Source organism: Oncorhynchus tshawytscha, linkage group LG24 (assembly GCF_018296145.1).
Source record: "Oncorhynchus tshawytscha isolate Ot180627B linkage group LG24, Otsh_v2.0, whole genome shotgun sequence".
Classification (NCBI taxonomy): Eukaryota; Metazoa; Chordata; class Actinopteri; order Salmoniformes; family Salmonidae; genus Oncorhynchus; species Oncorhynchus tshawytscha.
The window spans coordinates 14,968,533-14,989,182 of NC_056452.1; the positions used below are offsets into that span (position 1 = coordinate 14,968,533).

At 43.1% G+C, this 20,650-nt stretch overlaps 1 protein-coding gene across 5 annotated transcripts in view; it reads right to left on the reverse strand.

The window, feature by feature from the left end:
* The window catches only part of LOC112223626 (transmembrane protein 150A), a 34,176-nt gene that overhangs the window by 3,341 nt on the left and 10,185 nt on the right, over nucleotides 1-20,650 (reverse strand). For 4 of the 5 annotated variants that reach the window (XM_042305361.1, XM_042305359.1, XM_042305360.1 and 1 more), the window contains 3 exons: nucleotides 14,250-14,336; nucleotides 9,039-9,106; nucleotides 6,141-6,268 (listed from right to left, as the gene is read on the reverse strand). In XM_042305361.1, the coding sequence (XP_042161295.1) occupies nucleotides 6,141-6,268; nucleotides 9,039-9,106; nucleotides 14,250-14,336 (283 nt within the window). The remainder of the gene's footprint in view (nucleotides 1-6,140; nucleotides 6,269-9,038; nucleotides 9,107-14,249; nucleotides 14,337-20,650) is intronic. The other variant, XM_042305362.1, reaches the window with a different exon arrangement.

Consider the following 20,650-nt stretch of genomic DNA (forward strand, 5'->3'; position numbering starts at 1 on the left):
ATTCCTGAACGGATTATGAATAATCATGAGTATGAAAATTACTACAACAACAGATTATCCTCTCATCTTTGTGTCTCTGTAACTTGCTCACTCGTCATTATTCATGATTCATTCATGATTTTTCCGAATCATGGCAGCATCCAAATGAATGCCTTCTATCCTCACTTACAAAGTGACCCCAAAATGACACCCAACATCTTTCACCATACAGTTACTATTGAGCAATACCCAAAACATAGTCAAAACAAAAGGCAAACAAGTTTGAAGAGTCGCAAGACACCAAATACTAGACCAAATACTAAATGTTTGACTACTTCAATACGCTATAAGTGAATTTGTCAAAATTCTTATGATTTCTTCAAATAGGGGGACTAGATACATAAAGTGCTTTCATTTCTAAATGGTTAAACAGATATGTAATGAAAAACCCTCAAATAAAAGATGACATTCTTTATTTTCGACTCATATTAATCATGTTATCTAAAATCCAAAATGCTGAAGTAGAAACACAAAATAAAAATGTTAGCTTTACTGTCCAAATGCATATGGTGAGGACTGTAATTTACACACGCACACACGCATGTTCATTATATAAGCGAAGGGCTCCTCCGTCACGGCCAGGGAGGAGAGTCTACAGGCCAATCAGGACCCAGCAAGAAGAGGAGGAATACACACAACCAGGGCTGGTGGGACACAGAAGTGTGAAGACAAATATATACAGACACAGCACATTTTAGGCACTGCCGGAAGGCTGGCCTATGACCCCTCGTCCCTACCTGGCCCCCTATGGCTTGTAAACACACGTGGATTTCCCTGTTACGCCATCACACACCCAATACACACACACACGGACACATGTATAAATCTGAGATAATTGCACAACAATTGGGTCAGCAATTGTCCAAACTGGAGTCGTAGTGGCATATAAATGACACTGAATATACAAAATATTAAGAACACCCGCTCTTTTCATGACAAAGACTGACCGGCTGAATACACCCCAAGTGTGGTGAAAAGGTGTTGATTTCACAAACAAGTTTTTTTTGAGAGCTGTCATTGCTGACCTGTCTGCACATGCCCACACAAAAATACTGTCACTTAAAGGTCCAATGTAGCTGTTTTTATCTCAATAATTATTTATTTTGAATTTTCTACATTGTAGAATAATAGTGAAGACATCACAACTATGAAATAACACATATGGAATTATGTAGTAACCAAAAAAGTTAAACCAATCTAAAAATATTTTTGATTTTCAATTCTTCAAAGTAGCCACACTTTGCCTTGATGACAGTTTTGCACACTTGGCATTCTCTCAACCAGCTTAATAAGGTAGTCACCTGGAATGCATTTAAACTAATAGGTGTGCCTTGTTAAAAGTTATTTAATGGAATTTCTTTCCTACTTAATGCATTTGAGCCAATCAGTTGTTGTGTCAAGGTAGGGTTGATATACAGAAGATAGCCCTATTTGGTAAAAGACCAAGTCCATATTATGGCAAGAACAGCTCAAATAAGGAAATCCCGAACACTGTCGACCAGTCACTCTTCTATCCATCGCATTCAGCACATGTACAAAACCTCAGAACTCTGGGAACAGAGTGTGATTGTGATGAAAATAAACTCTCCTATCTAAATCTGCATTTAGAATGTCTGTATTACTTCATGGCCACAAAAGGCAGACATTGTGGCTTAAAAGAAGGTACAGTAGTGTACACTGTCTGGCTATTGGCCAGTAGTTTGAGGAGCAAGAAAACTCCAGAAGACTATGTTCACTGCAATATATGCTCCCATGTTCGGTTACCCTAGCCACGTGGGATGGGCCTCTTTTTCCAAAGGATGGTCATCTTCCTCAGGGCACTAGGCAGAATAGGGACAGCTCCCTCCCGTCACAAGAGCCCAAGTCCTGAGATTGACCTTCAGAAGCCTACTGAGTGTAGGAACACAGCAGCTTGCCAAAACCTCCTGTTTGCAAGACCTTACCAAAGGCCTTTCTAGAGGCCTGCCTAGAAATGATCAGGAGGGATGTGTTTGGAAGGCCTACAAAGAGATGATTGCCTGTGGGGGAGATTGAGATCAGATGCGTTGAAAGAACACAATGTGTTACTGAACGAGACCGCACCCACAGCCAGGCTGTGGAGTACCCAGAGTGCACAGAGCTAGAGCTGCAGGCATTAGGGATCAGTGGTGGAAAAAGTACTACAATCTCATACTTGAGTAAAAGTAAATACATTAGGGGCGGCAGGGTAGCCTAGTGGTTAGAGCGTTGGACTAGTAACCGGAAGGTTGCAAGTTCAAACCCCTGAGCTGACAAGGTACAAATCTGTCGTTCTGTCCCTGAACAGGCAGTTAACCCACTAGGCCGTCATTGAAAATAAGAATTTGTTCTTAACTGACTTGCCAAGTTAAATAAAGGTACAAATAAATAAAAGAAAATGACTCAAGTAAAAGTGAGTCACCCAGTAAAATACTACTTGTCTAAATGTGTTTGGTTTTAAATATACAATTATCAAAAGTAAAAGTATGAACAATTAAAAATGCCTTATATTAAGCAAACCAGACGACACAATGTTCTTGTTTTATTTATTTATGGATAGCCAGGGTCACAATCCAACACTCAGACATGTTTAAAAACAAAGCATTTGTGTTTGGGGAGTCTGCCAGATCAGAGGCAGTAGGGATGTTCTCTTGATAAGTGTGCGAATTTGACCATTTTCTGTCCTGCTTAGCATACAAAATGTAACGAGTACTTTTGGGTGTCAGGGAAAATGTATGAGGTAAAAAGTACATAATTTTCTTTAGGAATGTAGTGAAGTAAAAGTAAAAGTTGTCAAAAATATAAATAGTAAAGTAAAATAAAGCATCAATACGGCTGCAGTGTCCTTATAAAGGCAACGAGGTGGCAGAGTGATGGAGGTGCAAACCATGAATAGAAATGAATGGAATTCCACATGATTTCAATTAAATGTTTAAGGACAAAATTATAAGTTTAAGTATTTTTTTGTTTTAGCGGGGACAGTAAACATTAAAACTTAGCTCACATAATATAAATTAAAAGTATGCATTAAGGTGTCTGTAATAGAATATCTTCTTTTTTTTTTTTTTTACATTAGTGGAGTGCCAAGATTGAGGTGCAGTGGCTTCAAAACAGTGCCCCTCTCAGTCATCTAGTGCATACAGTGCCTTCGGAAAGTATTGAGACCCCTTGACTTTTTCCACATTTTGTTACGTTACAGCCTTATTCTAAAATTGATTAAAAAAAATATTCCCTCAATCTACACACAATAACCCATAATAACAAAGCAAAACCGGGATTCTAGAAAAGTTTGCTCATTTATAAAAATGTAAAAACAGAAATATGAACATTTACATAAGTATTCAGACCCTTTGCTCAGTACTTTGTTGAAGCACCTTAGGCAGCGATAATAGCATTGAGTCTTCTTGTGGGTTTGACGCTACAAGCTTGGCACACCTGTATTGGGGAGTTTCTCCCATTATTCTCTGCAGATCCTCTCAAGCTCTGTCAGGTTGGATGGGGAGTGGCGCTGCACAGCTATTTTCAGGTCTCTCTAGAGATGTTTGATCGGGTTCAAGACCAGGCTCTGGCTGGGCCACTCAAGGACATTCAGAGACTTGTCCCGAAACAACTCCTGCATTGTCTTGGCTGTGTGCTTAGGGTCGTTGTCGTGTTGGAAGGGTAACCTTCGCCCCAGTCTGAGGTCTTGAGCGCTCTGGAGCAGGTTTTTATCAAGGATCTCTCTGTACTTTGCTCCGTTCATCTTTCCCTCGATCCTGACTAGTCTCCCAGTCCCTGCCGCTGAAAAACATCCCCGCAGCATGATGCTACCACCACCATGCTTCAACGTAGGGATGGTGCCAGGTTTCCTCCAGACTTGAACCTTGGCATTTGGCCAATCTTGGTTTCAACAGACCAGAGAATCTTGTTTCTCATGGTCTGAGAGTCCTTTGTGTGCCCTTTGGCAAACTCCAAGTGGGCTGTCATGTGCCCTTTACTGAGGAGTGGCTTCCGTCTGGATACTCTACCATAAAAGCCTTATTGGTGGAGTGCTGCAGAGATGGCTGTCCTTCTGGAAGGTTCTCCCATCTCCACAGAGGAACTCTGGAGCTCTGTTGGAGTGACCATCGGCTTCTTGGTCACCTCCCTGACCAAGGCCCTTCTCCCCCAATTGCTCAGTTTGGCTGGGCGGCCAGCTCTAGGAAGAGTCTTGGTGGTTCCAAATTCTTCCATTTAGGAATGATGGAGGCCACTGTGTTCTTGGGAACCAATGCTGCAGAAATTTTTTGGTACCCTTTCACAGATCTGTGCCTCGACACAATCTTGTCTCGGAGCTCTACGGACAATTCCTTCGACCTCATGGCTTGGTTTTTGCTCTGACATGCACTGTCAACTGTGGGACCTTTTATAGACAGGTGTGTTCCTTTCCAAATCAATTCCAATCAATTTAATTTACCACAGGTGGATTCCAATTAAGTTGTAGAAACATCTCTGAGCTCAATTTCAAGTCTCATAGCAAAGGGTCTGAATACTTAAGTAAATAAGGTATTTCTGTTTTTTATTTGTAATAATTTGCAAAACATTCTAAAAACCTGTTTTCGCTTTGTCATTATGGGGTATTGTGTGTAGATTGTTGAGATTTAAAAAACATTTTTTTGAATAAGGCTGAAACGTATCAAACTGGAAAAAGTTGACCTCCCAACTTGGGAGGTCAACTTTTTCCACAGTGTGTTATGTTTCAGCCTTATTCAAAAATGTTTATGCCAGCAGAGATTCTGGGTTCGAGTCCAGGCTCTGTGGGCTGCGAGCTGCGACCGGGAGACCCATGGGGTGGCGCAAAATTGGCTTAGGGTTTAGCTGGCAGGGATGTCCTTGTTCCATCGTGTACTAGTGACCCCTGTGGCGGGCTGGGTGCAGTGCACACTGACACGGGCGCCAGGTGTATGGTGTTTCCTCCGACACATTTGTGCGGCTGGCTTCTTTCTGGGTTAAGTGGGCAAAAAGAATGTGGAAAAAGTCAAGGGGTCTGAATACTTTCTGAAGGCACTGTCTTTAAATATTTGGAAGATACTTGGTAGGCAGAGCATTCATTTTCTCCTCCCCTCTGTCATTCTACAATCAGTAAATCACAACTTTTTTTGTGTGTGTGTGTGTGAATTTTAGCCTTTTTTCTCCCCAATTTCGTGGTATCCAATTGTTTTAGTAGCTACTATCTTGTCTCACCGCTACAACTCCAGTACGGGCTCGGGAGAGACGAAGGTTGAAAGTCATGCGTCCTCCGATACACAACCCAACCAAGCCGCACTGCTTCTTAACACAGCCGCACCAATGTGCTGGAGGAAACACCGTACACCTGGCAACCTTGGTTAGCGCGCACTGCGCCCAGCCTGCCACAGGAGTCGCTGGTGCGCGATGAGACAAGGACATCCCTACCGGCCAAACCCTCTCAGTAAATCACAACTTGAAGGGGAATGGTTTAGTGGTGCGCTTCGCACCAGAAAGATGGGCCTTGGTTCAAAGAAAACAAACGTCTAAGGATATTTGACAGAATCAGCATATGATGTTGAAGAGAAGGTTGTTTCCCTATGTTAGAAAGAGGCCAAGGAGACCTTGGTTTGCCATGGCACCCACCTACAAAACAGTGATCTCTCAGTGGTCTTTCACTTGCAGCTCATCAACCTGTACTTGGATTAACCAGCTGTCAAAGTGAATGTTTTCTACAGACTACAGAGCACCCACAGAGGACAATTTCCCTGTTTTTGAGGACTTACTGGGAACATCAAACAACTAGCACTGCTTCAATAAAGTCATTGTGAATTACAATGCCCGGATGTAGTGAAAATCCCACAGGCTAAGATAGTGATCAGTTATTTTAAATTTATGTAATACAGTAGTGAAATCTTATGCAATCATACAAACAATGGACTTGCTGCCTTAGTTAAGAAATGTGGAGTTGCATCTTGTTACTATCGACCACACCAGTAGCCTACACAGCCTATACAGTGGTCAAACCTGAACACAGGCCTCTAACAGTTGAGCACATTCCACCTTCATCCAACACTTCACAAGAGCCATTTAGTGACAGAGATGCTCCACTGTGGGAGTGACGTCAGTTCTGTTCTTACCTGGAAGTTGCCCACCATAATGAGTCCTGCAGCACAGATCCAGCCAGTGGAAAGGCCGGCAGTGTTAAGGACACAGTTCTGGTGCTTCTCTATGACGTGGGCATACCGCAGCAGCCCTATCAAAATCACTGAGGGAGGGAGGAGAAACAAAACAAACATTTTTATTTTCACCTATCTATCAAGCAGACAGAACCACTCATCTGGTGACGGCTCACTATCAAATCTGCCAGAGCATGGAATCAACAAGAAACAACCCTCTACATGTACCTCTTGCAGAGTAGGGAGTAGTCCACTCTTGGATATTGAGTTGCAAGATGGAAAAGCAGATAGAATGTGCTTAACACTATGCCAAGAAGTGCCGTCTCTGCCGAGTTGTTAAGAACTGGAAACCAAGTTGTGTGCAGATTCCTAATGGCTCTGTACCAAACTGGCCAGTGAAGGCTTCGCTGCAGCCGTACGGCACATCCAAGAGCAGCAAACTGTTCTCCCAAAAATCCATTGGATGGAAATAGGTTCACATCTGGTGTCCATCTCACCACCAAGCGAGTGTTTAGACGTGCGTGTTGTCAATACAGTGATAATACAGCAGATAATGCAATAAAAAAATCCCTGTTTGCTAGTGATTCTTTGGCAAATTCACTAGTTAGGACACAGTGAGGGATCTACTTTGTGGCCGGGGTTTCAGACGTTACCATTCTTCTCATCGCAACTCCACACCAAGCGCCAGAGTTAAGTAAACGCTCTCGCAGTGTGTGTGCTCAAACAAAAACGCGCCATCCCTTTGTGGCTTCTGGTGGTGTGCTTTGTTCACGTGTTTGAGTACGTGATCGCTAGCACTTTGTGCTGCATTCAACCCCCCCAAGCAGTGCCTCTAACCGCTCCCCGACATAAGAGAGCCCTGTTCAAACAAACTGAACCGTGGGGGGCATTAAAATGCACTGTTTGATAAGACTGTTATGTAGTAATCACTTCAAAACCTGTCCATTCTAACTTTGTTCTAACTTCAAACTGGTAAGAACAGTACAAATTATACAATTGCAAATACTGTACATGCACTGTAATGGATCCAGATATGTGATATATCCATGTTCATACTGTATGCCCTTTGGAAAACATTTTGGCACATAAATCAATCTGAAAAGAGACCATTTGAACAGGGTATAATAAGCGAATCATAGTTTTTTAGGTCTCCAATGCAGTCCTTATAGGGAACATTCCTTGACAGTTAAGGTTTCTAAGGCTGAATATTCCAAAAAAGCCAATACACTCTGCGTCCATGATTGGCTTTGAAGCACAAACAAAACAACCAAAATAGCTGGTTTCAAGAGGTTTTGGCAGAGAAACAGCACTGCTGTAATTGCCCATGATCGGGCTGCTGCAGTTAGTTCATGTGGTGTCGGAGTGGGGGACACACACAGAAAGTTCTCCTTTCAGGGGGTGGAGTAAAAGGGGCGAGGGGGGGGGGACATGGGGGGGCATACACTTCTGTTTGTGGAACAGAGACCTTGTTAGATTCACAGTCACAGCTGGAAATACATCGACCTGGAGCTTTTGGTATTTTTGATATTCTATTAGGATCCCCATTAGCTGTTGCAAAAGCAGCAGCTACTCTTCCCTGGAGTCCACACAAAACATGAATACAGAACATTAATAGACAAGAACAGCTCAAGGACAGAACTACATCAGAACTACATTTTAAAAAGGCACACGTAGCCTACATATCAATACATAAACAAAACTATCTAGCTTTTACAACTACATTTAGGGATGCCCAGTGTGACAAACTATTTTACTTTTACAGTGAAAGAGGATGACAGAACTACAGACATCCCTGACAGTTATGTACAGTGTACTGGGTATGACTATGAGTGAGTGGATAGCTAACAGAGTAGTCATCGATCTGCATCGTAATCCAAACTCGAACAATTTTGCCACCAAATCATTTTATCTGGTCTCAGTGCCGTCAGTGCATTAACTTATTATGGCTGGGGGGCAGTATTGAGCAGCTTGGATGAATAAGGTGCCCAGAGTAAACTGCCTGCTACTCATGCCCAGAAGCTAAGATATGCATATCATTAGTAGATTTGGATAGAAAACACTCTGACGTTTCTAAAACTATTTGAATGATGTCTGTGAGTATAACAGAACTCATAAGGCAGGCAAAAACCTGAAAAATCCAACCAGGAAGTGGGAAATCTGAGGTGTGTAGGTTTTCAAGCCTTTGCCTATCCAATATACAGTGTAAAATTTGGTCCGATTGCACTTCCTAAGGCTTCCACTAGATGTCAACAGTCTTTAGAACCTTGTTTCAGGCTTCTACTGTGAAGGGGGAGTGAATAAAAGCTGTTTGAGTCAGGTGTCTGGCAGAATGCCATGAGCTAAGTGTCGCGCGCGGCCGTGAGCACGAGCTCTGTTCCTTTTCATTTCTAAAGACAAAGGAATTGTCCGGTTGGAATATTATTGCAGATCTATGATAAAAACATCCTAAAGATTGATTCTATACATTGTTTGACATGTTTCTACGAACTGTAATGGAACTGTCGTCTGAACTAAGTGCCTGCGCCTTGTGAATTTGTGAACTAAACGCGCGAACAAACAAACATTTATTGTGGAACTGGGATTCCTGGGAGTGCATTCCTATGAAGATCATCAAAGGTAAGTGAATATTTATAATGCTATTTCTGACTTCTGTTTACACCACAACATGGCGTGTATCCGTATGGTTTGTTTTGGTTGCTGAGCGCCGTACTCAGATTATTCCATGGTGTGCTTCCGCTGTAAAGATTTTTTGAAATCTGAAACGAGTTGCATTAAGATGACGACACCGCATGCTGATAATAGACCTATGATGCATCACCCTTCCTATTCAAAAGAAACATGAGTTTCACTGGTACATACCCATGAAGGATCCGGTACTGCAGATGAGGCTGAAGAAGCAACTCTCAGGGGGAAGGGTGCCACACTTACTGCAATGAAAACAGAGGGAGGGAGGGATCAGTTAGTGTCTGAACTCTGCGGTACTGAAATAGACCCGGCCATGTTTCCCTTGGCAAAAGCAACAGACCGACCTCATGTAGATGGGTAACATGGTGAGCAGATTCTTTGGAAGCCAAGCTCGACCACACAGCTGGAAATATTGGCGGCATTTCAGTACGCTCAGTACTACAACTGATTCCTCCCTACTTCTGTGGCACCCTTCCATGCAATAAAGCCGCAAGTGAACAGCAAATCTGGTTTCCAAAAAACATACACAACGCCTCTCCCACATGTGACCTACTTGTGGTGTGTATGTACTGACACGTATGTGTAACTGATGTAACTGATAGACACACACACACACACACACACACACACACATGTTAATGTTTTTAAATGTATGTACATTTTAAAGTCTTTAGTCTGTAATGTCTTTTTCGTTATGTGTTGGACCCCTGTAAGACTAGCTGTCTCCACTGGCTTCGGCTAATAAGGATCCTAAAGAATCAAATCAAACTCTCAAACTCGTTCCTTCTCTTCTTTCCGTAGTCTGCACTTACAGTTGAAGTCAAAAGTTTACATACACCTTAGCCATATACATTTAAACTCAGTTTCACAATTCCTGACATTTAATCAGAGTAAAAAATCCCTATCTAAGGCCAGTTAGGATCACCACTTTATTTTTAAAATGTGAAATGTCAGAATATTAGAAAGAATAATTTATTCCAGCTTTTATTTTTTTCATCACATTCCCCATGGGTCAGAAGTTTACATACACTCAATCAGTATTTGGTAGCATTGCCTTTAAATTGTTTAACTTGGGTCAAACGTTTTGGGTAGCCTTCCACAAGTTTCCCACAGTAAATTGGGTGAATTTTGGCCCATTCCTCCTGACAGAGCTGGTGTGACTGAGTCAGGTTTGTAGGCCTCCTTGCACACGCTTTTTCAGTTCTGCCCACAAATTATCTTGAGGATTGAGGTCAGGGCTTTGTGATGGCCACTCCAATACCTGGACTTTGTTGTCCTTAAAGCCATTTTGCCACAACTTTGGAAGTATGCTTGGGGTCATTGTCCATTTGGAAGACCCATTTGCGACTAAGCTTTAACTTCCTGACTGATGTCTTGAGATGTTGCTTCAATATATCCACATCATTTCCCTACCTCATGATGCCATCTATTTTGTGAAGTGCACCAGTCCCTCCTGCAGCAAAGCACCTCCACAACATGATGCTGCCACCCCTGTGCTTCACGGTTGGGATGGTGTTCTTCGGCTTGCAAGCCTCCCTCCTTTTCCTCCATATATAACAATGGTCATTATGGCCAAGCAGTTCTATTTTTGTTTCATCAGACCAGAGGACACTTCTCCAAAAAGTACCATCTTTGTCCCCATGTGCAGTTTCAAACCGTAGTCTGGCTTTTTTATGGCGGTTTTTGAGCAGTGGTTTCTTCCTTGCTGAGCGGCCTTTCAGGTTATGTCGATATAGGACTCGTTTTACTGTGGATATAGATACTTTTATACCTGTTTACTCCAGCATCTTCACAAGGTCCTTTGCTGTTGTTCTGGGATTGATTTGCACTTTTCGCACCAAAGTACGTTCTTCTCTAGGAGACAGAACGCGTCTCCTTCCTGAGCAGTATGACGGCTGCATGGTCTCATGGTGTTAATACTTGCGTACTATTGTTTGTACAGATGAACGTGGTACCTTCAGGAGTTTGGAAATTGCTCCCAAGGATAAACCAGACTTGTGGAGGTCTACATTTTTTTTCTGAGGTCTTGGCTGATTTATTTAGATTTTCTCATGATGTCAAGCAAAGAGGCACTGAGTTTGAAGGTAGGTCTTGAAATACATCCACAGGTACACCTCCAATTGACTCAAATGATGTCAATTAGCCTATCAGAAGCTTCTAAAGCCATGACATCATTTTCTGGAATTTTCCGAGCTGTTTAAAGGCACAGTCAACTTAGTGTATGCAAACTTCTGACCCACTGGAATTGTGATACAGTGAATTATAAGTGAAATAATCTGTCTGTAAACAATTGTTGGAAAAATTACTTGTCGTGCACAAAGTAGATGTCCTAACTGACGTGCCAAAACTATAGTTTGTTAAAAATCAATTTGTGGAGTGGTTGAAAAACGAGTTTTAATGACTCCAACTAAGTGTATGTAAACGTCAGACTTCAACTGTATATGTAAAAGTCCCCGTAGGTGTCCACCGCATTGCATTCACCTATCCTGTGTTTTCAGATCCGTGCAGATGAGAGGAAGGAGACTATGAGAGGTTATTGAGGAAAACATGCATGGATCAAGGAGCATGTGTAGATCATTGAGAGAATCCGAACATGGGAAAAAAAATATCTCACTTTCCCACACACAGGTCAAAACATTTCACAGTACAAAACCATGACCAGTGCACAGAAACCCAGTCACTCACCCACAGACTAAAGCCTTCATAAAAGATCACACATACAAAGTGACTAGTCGACATCAAGCATAACACTTCTTGTTGCCATTTGTCTTGTCACCATTGTGACGTTTCAAAGGCTCACAGAGGATCCACTAAACAAAATGTTTCACTTCCTGCCAGTGCCAGGCCAGTAAGTGTGTGCATATCTCGCTATCTCTCTCTCTCACGCACGCAAGCACGCACGCACGCACGCACACACACATTTAACAAACACACACGCACAAACCACACAGCCAAGGACAAGCTGTGTGTTGTGTAGACATATTCCTGTTATTCTGTAGATGAAGGGGGAGAAAACTTAGCCTGGCAGACGCGACCCACGTGACTCACGACGCAGGGAGAGCTGTGAACACACTAGTCTGGAAAGGAGGCCGTTTTTTAATGCAATATTCGCTCAGAAATTGTGCGGCGGGTTTGATTGGCTCTCTCAAATATTTTAGACCTCTCGTTGTTTGAATTTTAAAATCTAACAGTTGTAATGGAAGGGGGGCGGTGCTCGAGGTCTGTGTTTTGCTGTGCGTGTTTGATTGAGGAAGACACAGAGAGCAAATCAGTAAAAGCACAGCCCCCTTCGTCAGTGACACTTTGTGCCGACAACATCAAATAGCCATCCCAGACTCTGACGTCAGGAGGACTTTGAGAGTTAGGTGTTAGCCAGACTAGTGAAACCCAGGCTACATAAGAAGGAAAACAGAAAGGTGAAAAAATGAAAGATGAAAAAGACAATAGGGGATATTTAATGACAGCAGCAACAGGCCATGAAGACCTTGCTCTCCTTGCTGCCTGTTATGTACATTCACTTCATGTACACCATGCGCTTGCTTTCTGTAATGGTAAATGGCAGATGCATTGATCATTCGTTTAACACAATGGATGACCTTCGACCTCAACCAAACAACATGCAGCTCAACTCACAGGGCAAATTGTATATAGTGTAGCATAGTTGTTTACTGGTACTGTGTACATATGCAGTGTAGGCTTCTGTTAGTGTGCGGAGGTAAATATGAATGAAACAGTACAGCATGGTACAGACTAGAGGTCGACTGATTAATCGGAATGGCCGATTAATTAGGGCCGATTTCAAGTTTTCATAACAATCGGAAATCGGTATTTTTGAGCGCCGATTTCCGATTATTTTAAAATATTTTTTCATACCTTTTATTTAACTAGGCAAGTCAGTTAAGAACACATTCCTATTTTCAATGACTGCCTAGGAACTGTGGGTTAACTGCCTTGTTCAGGTGCAGAATTACAGATTTTCACCTTGTCAGCTCAGGGTTCCAATCTTGCAACCGCACAGTTAACTAGTCCAACGGTCTAACCATTGCACTCCACGAGTAGGCTGCCTGTTACGCGAATGCAGTAGAAGCCAAGGTAAATTGCTAGCTAGCATTAAACTTATCTTATAAAAAACAATCAATCATAATCACTAGTTATAACTACTAATCCAGTTAGGCAGGCAATATTAACCAGGTGAAATTGTGTCATTTCTCTTGCGTTCATTGCACGCAGAGTCAGTGTATATGCAACAGTTTGGGCTGCCTGGCTCATTGCGAACTAATTTGCCCGAATTTTACGTAATTATGACATACATTGAAGGTTGTGCAATGTAACAAGAATATTTAGACTTAGGGATGCCACCCATAGATAAAATACCAAACGGTTCCATATTTCACTGAAATAATAAACGTTTTGTTTTCGGAAATGATAGTTTCCGGATTCGATCATATTAATGACCAAAGGCTCGTATTTCTGTGTGTTATTATGTTATAATTAAGTCTGATTTGATAGAGCAGTCTGACTGAGCAGCAGCAGGCCCGTAATCATTCATTCAAACAGCACTTTGGTGCGTTTTGCCAGCAGCTCTTCGCAAGCACAGCGCTGTTTATGACTTCAAGCCTATCAGCCTAATGGCTGGTGTAACCAATGTGAAATGGCTAGCTAGTTAGCTGGGTGTGCGCTAATACTGTTTCAAACGTCACTCGCTTTTAGATTTGGAGTAGTTATTCCCCTTGAGCTGCAAGTGCCGTGGCTTTTGTGGAGCAATGGGTAACGATGCTTCGGGTGTGGCTGTTGTCGATGTGTTCCTGGTTCGAGCCCAGGTAGGGGCGAGGAGGGGGACGGAAGCTATACTGTTACACTGGCAATACTATAGTGCCTATAAGAACATCCAATAGTCAAAGATATATGAAATACAAATGGTATAGAGAGAAATAGTCCTATAAATACTATATTAACTAGAACCTAAAACCTCTTACCTTGGAATATTGAAGTCTCATGTTAAAAGGAACCACCAACTTTCATATGTTCTCATGTTCTGAGCAAGGAACTTAAACGTTAGCTTTTTTACATGGCACATATTTTACATGGCACATATTACTTTCTTCTCCAACACTTTGTTTTTGCATTATTTAAACCAAATTGAACATGTTTCATTATTTATTTGAGGCAAAATTTATTTGATTGATGTTTTCTATTAAGTTAAAATAAGTGTTAATTCAGTATTGTTGTAATTGTCATTATTACAAATGTAATAAAAAAAATTTTTTTAAGTTTAATCTGCTGATTAATCGGTGGCTGCCTTTTTGGTCCTCCAATAATCGGTATCGGCGTTGAAAAATCATAATCGGTCGACCTCTAGTACAGACAGTGTAATACGGTACTGACCTGATGAGTGGGACATTGTCCAGGGTACAGCACAGCTCAGGACCCCTCTGTAGAGACAGCTTCTCCTCACACGACTGATTATACAGCCTGGATGAAAAAACCAAAACATTAGACCTTTACTTTACACTTTTGCTATCAAATGGAACATACTTTACCCACTGGGCAAAAACGAGGTGAATCAACGTTGTTTCCATGTCATTTCAACAAAATAATACAATTTGATGAAGTTGAATCAACAAGGAAAACTGATTGGATTTGCAAAAAGTAATCAACGTAAGGGAATTTAGACTTTTTTTCACCCAACTTTTAACCTGAATCCAATGACAAGGTCATTTTTTTTGTTGATTTCACGTTAAATTGATGTTAGTTGACAACTCAACCAAATGTAAATCAAAACTAGACATTGAACTGACATCTGTGCCCAGTGGATAACTTTTCTGAGGGAATTGTATTCCTTATTAAGGCATATTTGCAGATGGAACTATTGCATAATCCGCCTAACACAGGTGGCTATCCTGAATGGACTGTGTGACCTTTGTGAGGTGAGATGAGAGCATAAAGTCACCCATTAGTTATGCTTCGACACATGCAAAGTCTTGATCAGAATGCGTCCCCACCGAACACCCACCACTACTAAAGTAAACACATCTCGCATAACAATATTGTGAGGACAGACACTGGGAGACGAGAAGCAAGTACAGGGAGTGAACATTTAATAAATAACTGACAAGCAACAAACAAGGACAGCGTCAGGACAGGGGAAACATAACGACAATAATGCTGACACAGGGATCAAACCAAGGAACAGACAGATATAGGAAGGGCAATCAATAAAGTAATGGAGTCCAGGTGAGTCCAAAGACACGCTGGTGCACGTAATGATGGGCAGTCTGGCGCCCTTGAGTGAGCGGGAGCAGGCGTGACAGTATCCCCACCCAGCCCCACCTGGGCAAGCCTGACGAGCCGGCTGAGACATGGGAGCCTGACGATCCCGCTGAGGTGTGGGAGCCTGACGAGCCGGCTGAGGCGTGGGAGCCTGACAACCCGGCTGAGGCATGACATGGGATGGGAGCCTGCCTGGCCGGCAGAAGCATGGGAGCCCGACAAGCCAGCTGAGGCATGACGTGGGATGGGAGCCTCCCACTTGATGGATGACTGTATTTGTTGATGGGTGCTTGGAAGAACATTGACGCAGGTACTGTTGTATTACATGTGTCTGTCTACTGATCAGAGTACACTTTATCTTGTATGATTTCTAGAATATTTATACATCAAAAACAATTTATTTTATTTGAACTTTTACCCCTTTTTCACCCCAATTTCGTGGTATCCAATTGTTTTAGTAGCTACTATCTTGTCTCATCGCTACAACTCCCGTACGGGCTCGGGAGAGACGAAGGTTGAAAGTCATGCGTCCTCTGATACACAACCCAACCAAGCCACACTGCTTCTTAACACAGCGTGCATCCAACCCGGAAGCCAGCCGCACCAATGTGTCGGAGGAAACACAGTGTACCTGGCAACCTTGGTTAGCGTGCACTGCGCCCCGCCCGCAACAGGAGTCGCTGGTGCGCGATGAGACAAGGAGATCCCTACCGGCCAAACCCTCCCTAACCCGGACGACGCTAGGCCAATTGTGCATCACCCCACGGACCTCCTGGTCCCCGCCGGTTACAACAGAGCCTGGGCACGAACCCAGAGTCTCTGATGGCACAGCTGGCGCTGCAGTACAGCGCCCTTAATAACCACTTAACCCTTAACCACTGCAATTGTTAAAAACTAGCAACTTAAGCATTTCACCGCACCTGCTATAACATCCACTAAACTGTGTACGCGACCAATGAACTTTGATTGGAATTCCCTGATTAAGGAGTGTCAGTAGAATGCTCCTTACAGTCAAATGTCCAGGTATAGTGCAAGTATGGGTTTGGAATAGTTGTTTGTTTTTGCTTGGGCACGTCTGCTGCTTGTGGGAATAGCTTGGAATTAATGTAGCACCCTGGCATGTTTAATCCCTGTTTACTTCACACATACCACAGAAGTAATTCTCCCACTCCTAAAAGAATTTGCATGCTATTGCCTTTCCCCAAAAAGTTGCTTCCCATCCCTGCTTTCCCATAATTAACCCATTACTCCTCTCTCTCTCTCTCCACATGCTCTCGTTTCTCCCCTCTCCCATATTATTTCTCTCTATGTTCTCCAAATTTGTCTCCATCTCCCTCCTCTCTCCATTTCTCCCTCACCCCGTTTCTCTCATGCCTCACTATGTTTGAATAAGGCAGTCGGGCTCAGGAAGTCTAGAGGGGGGCCTTGTTGATGTAGGCTGAGAAAAGATGGACTATTCCCTCTTGTGAAACGAGCCAGCCATAAATTATAAAATTTCTCCCGAATTAATGTTGAATAAGCAGACTTATTGAGAAGGTACGGTTTCTCTTGCCCTTTTGCAAGAGCTGGTTCATAACCGTTCAAAATCAGTTTGCTGGTTTGACATTTAAAGCACATACGTCAGCAGGAATTTTGGGGTTTTGATAAAGATTATAGAATTACTGAAATTGCTTCTGATTGTCTTGAGTGGAAGTCTACAACTGTGTAACTCTTTCTAGGTAAAATCAATGTGAGGCCGAAATAACATAATGGTCCACTGTGTCCGCATGGGGAGACTTAAAAACATTCTACCTCACTTTATCATCACATCTCCTGCGCCACTAGTTTACTTAATTCTACACACAGAAACAAAGGCCCTCCCTCGTTCTCCCTTCGGCTAATCTGACCACGACTCTATACTCCTGCTTCCGATGAAGCAGACGCAAGGCTACAAGACTGTTTTGCTAGTACAGACTGGAATATGTTCCGGGATTCATCCAATAGCATTGAGGAGTTTACCACATCAGTCACAGGCTTCATCAAACATATACAAATCAAAAACCATGGATTACAGGCAATATCCATGCTTGGCAATATCCATGCTCAGCTTACAAGGAACGAGACACGGATATGGTGCATACAAGAAAGCCCGCTATGACCTCCAATGAGACATCAAAACAAGCAAAATGACAATATAGGAGGAAGGTGGAATCCTATTAAACCTGCTTCAACGGTTATCGTATGAGGCAGGGCTAGCAGACGTTACAAAGGGAAACCCAGACGTGAGATTCCCAGTGATGAAGAACTCCTCAACAAGCTAAATGCCTCTTAAGCTCGCTTCGAGGAATACAATACGGGGTCTTGCGTGAAAGCCCCTGCTGGTCCAGACGACTGTGTGTTCTCTTTCTCCATGGCCGATATGAGTAAAACGTTTAAACAGGTTCACACTCGCAAGGCCGCCGGGCAAGATGGAATACCAGGGTGCATTCTCAAAGCAGGCACAGATCAAGTGGCATGTGTCTAGACTCAAATGTATATCCTTGTCCCAGTCTGTAATCCCAACATGTTTCAAGTTCACCACCATTGTCCCTGTTCCCAAGAACTCCAAGCTAACCTGCCTAAAATACTAGTGAATGCAAGTGAATCCTGGACTTCCTGACGACCGAGCCCAGGTGATGAGGGTAGGCAACAACACCTCCGCCACGCTGACCCACAATAAGGGGGCCCCTCGGGGGTATGTGCCTAGTTCCCTCCTGTACTCCCTGTTCTCCACGACTACTTGGCCATGCACGACTTGAACACCATCAAGTTTTCTGATGACACAACGGGGGTAGGCCTGATCACCGACGGCGATGAGACAGCCTACAGGGAGGAGGTCATAGACTTAGCAGTGTGGTGCCAGGACAACAACCTCTCCCTCAATGTCAGTAAGACTAAGGAGCTGATCATAGACTACAGGAGAAAGAGGGTAGAGCACACCCCCATCCGCATTGATGGAGCTGTAGTGTTCATAGAAGACATTTAGCTCATATGGTAGGCTTGCGTCACTGGGTAGCTCGATAGTTTGCAAGCCCTGCCACATCCGACGAGCGTCAGAGCAGGTGTAGTAGGATTTGATCTTAGTCCTGTATTGATGCTTTGCTTGTTTGGTAGTTCATCGGAGGGCGCAGCGGGATTTTTTATGAGATAGATTAGTGTCCCGCTCCTTGAAAGCGGCAGCTCTAGCCTTTAGCTCAGTGCGGAGGCTGCCTGTAATCCATGGCTTCTGGTTGGGATATGTACTTACGTTCACTGTGGGGACGTTGTCGTCAATGCACTTATTTATGAAGCCAGTGACTGATGGGGTGTACTCCTCAATGTCATTGGAGGAATCCCGGAACATATAGTCTGTGCTAGCGAAAGAGTCCAGTAGCTTAGCATCTGCTTCATCGGACCACTTCCGTACTGAGGACGTCATTGGTACTTCCTGTTTGAGTTTTCGCTTCTAAACAGGAATCAGGAGGACAGAATAGAATAGAGGATAGGTATTGTCAGATTTGCCAAATGGAGGGCAAGAGAGAGCTTTGTACATGTCTCTGTGGGGAGTAAAGGTGATCCATATAATTTTTTTAAAAATGAGGTAAAACGGATTTCAGTTGTCCTGCATTAAAGTCTTTGGCTACTAAGAGCGCCGTTTCTGGATTAGCACCTTCTTGTTTGCTTATGACCGTATACAGCTCATTGAGTGCGGTCTTAGTGCCAGCATCGGTTTGTGGTGGTAAATAGACCTCTACAAAGAATATAGATGAAAACTCTCTTGGTAAACTGGTCTACAGTTTATCAGGAGGTACACTAACTCAGGCGAGCAAAACCTTAATATTAAAGATCGTGCACCAGTTGTTGTTGACAAAGAGACGCACACCACCGCCTACGATCTTACCAGAGGCTGCTGTTCTGTCTTGCCGAAGGCACGGAAAACCCAGCTAACTGTATATTGTCCATGTCCTTGTTCAGCCACGACTCGGTGAAACATAGGATATTACAATTTTGAATATCCCTTTGATAGGATAGTCTTGAACGGGGCTCATCCAGTTTATTCTCCAGCGTTCGCCTGTAGAACAGAGGGTAAAGGCAGATTAACCACTCGCCTACGCAGTCTCGCCAGGCATCCAGCTCTTCGACCTCTGTAATGGCGTCTCCTCTTCATACGAATGATGGGGATTTGGGCCTGGTCCGGGAAGAGCAGTATATCCTTTGTGTCCAACTCATTAAATAAAAAATCCTCGTCCAGTTTGAGGTGAGTTATCGCTGTTCTGATGTCCAGACGCTCTTTTTCATCATAGGAAAAGATGGCGGAAACATTATCTACAAAAAAAAGTTAAAAACAGCACAAAAACACACAAAATAGCACAATTGGTCAGGAGCCCATAAAATGGCGACCATCCCCTCCAGTACAATTATATCTTGTCCACACACATGCACAGTCGTGAAGAGGATATGACAGCGCTTCTTCCCCCCCTAAGAGGCTGAAAAGATTTGTCATGGGCCCTCAGATCCTCAAAGGTTCTACAGCTGCACCATCAAGAGCATCTTGACATACAGTATTGCATCACCGTTTGGTATTGCACCGTCCTCGACCACAAAGCGCTACAGAGGGTGGTGAGGACAGCCCAGTAAATCACTCCCTGCAATCCAGGAACTCTAGATCAGGTGGTGTCAGAGGAAGGCCCGAAAAATTGCGAAAGACTCCTGCCACCCCAGTCATAAACTGTTCACTCTGCTACTGTCCAGAAAACAATACCGGCGCATCGGCTCTCAGACCAAGACGAGACAGCTTCTACCCCCAAGCCATAAGACTGCTAAATAGTTCATTAAAAGGTTAACCAAACTATCTGCACTGACCTTATCTTGTAGTGATTCTATGCACACTCACAAGATTATATACACACTACATGCACACTCACTCACACACATTACACTGACACTCCCACACAAACCCACACACATTCACTACATATGCACACATAAAACACACACGCATACACACAAAACACAAACAGACCTACACACACACTCATCATATGCAGCTCCTACTGTGTTTTTATTTTACTCCTATTATTATCTATCTAGGTGCCTAGTCACTTTACCCTGCCTTCACGTACAGTTGAAGTCAGAAGTTTACATACACTTATGTTGGAGTCCTTAAAACTAGTTTTTCAACCACTCCACAAATGTCTTATTAACAAACTATAGTTTTGGCAAGTCAGTTAGGACATCTGCTACGTTCATGACACATGTAATTTTTCCAACAGTTGTTTACAGACAGATTATTTCACTTATAATTCACTGTATTAAAATGACATGTGGGTCAGAAGTTTACATACACTAAGTTGACTGTGCCTTTAAACAGGCGATTGACATAATTTGAGCCAATAGGAGGTGTACCCGTGAATGTATTTCAAGGCCTACCTTCAAACTCATTGCCTCTTTGCTTGACGTCATGGGAAAATCAAAAGAAATCAGCCAAGACATCAGAAAAAAAATTGTAGACCTACACT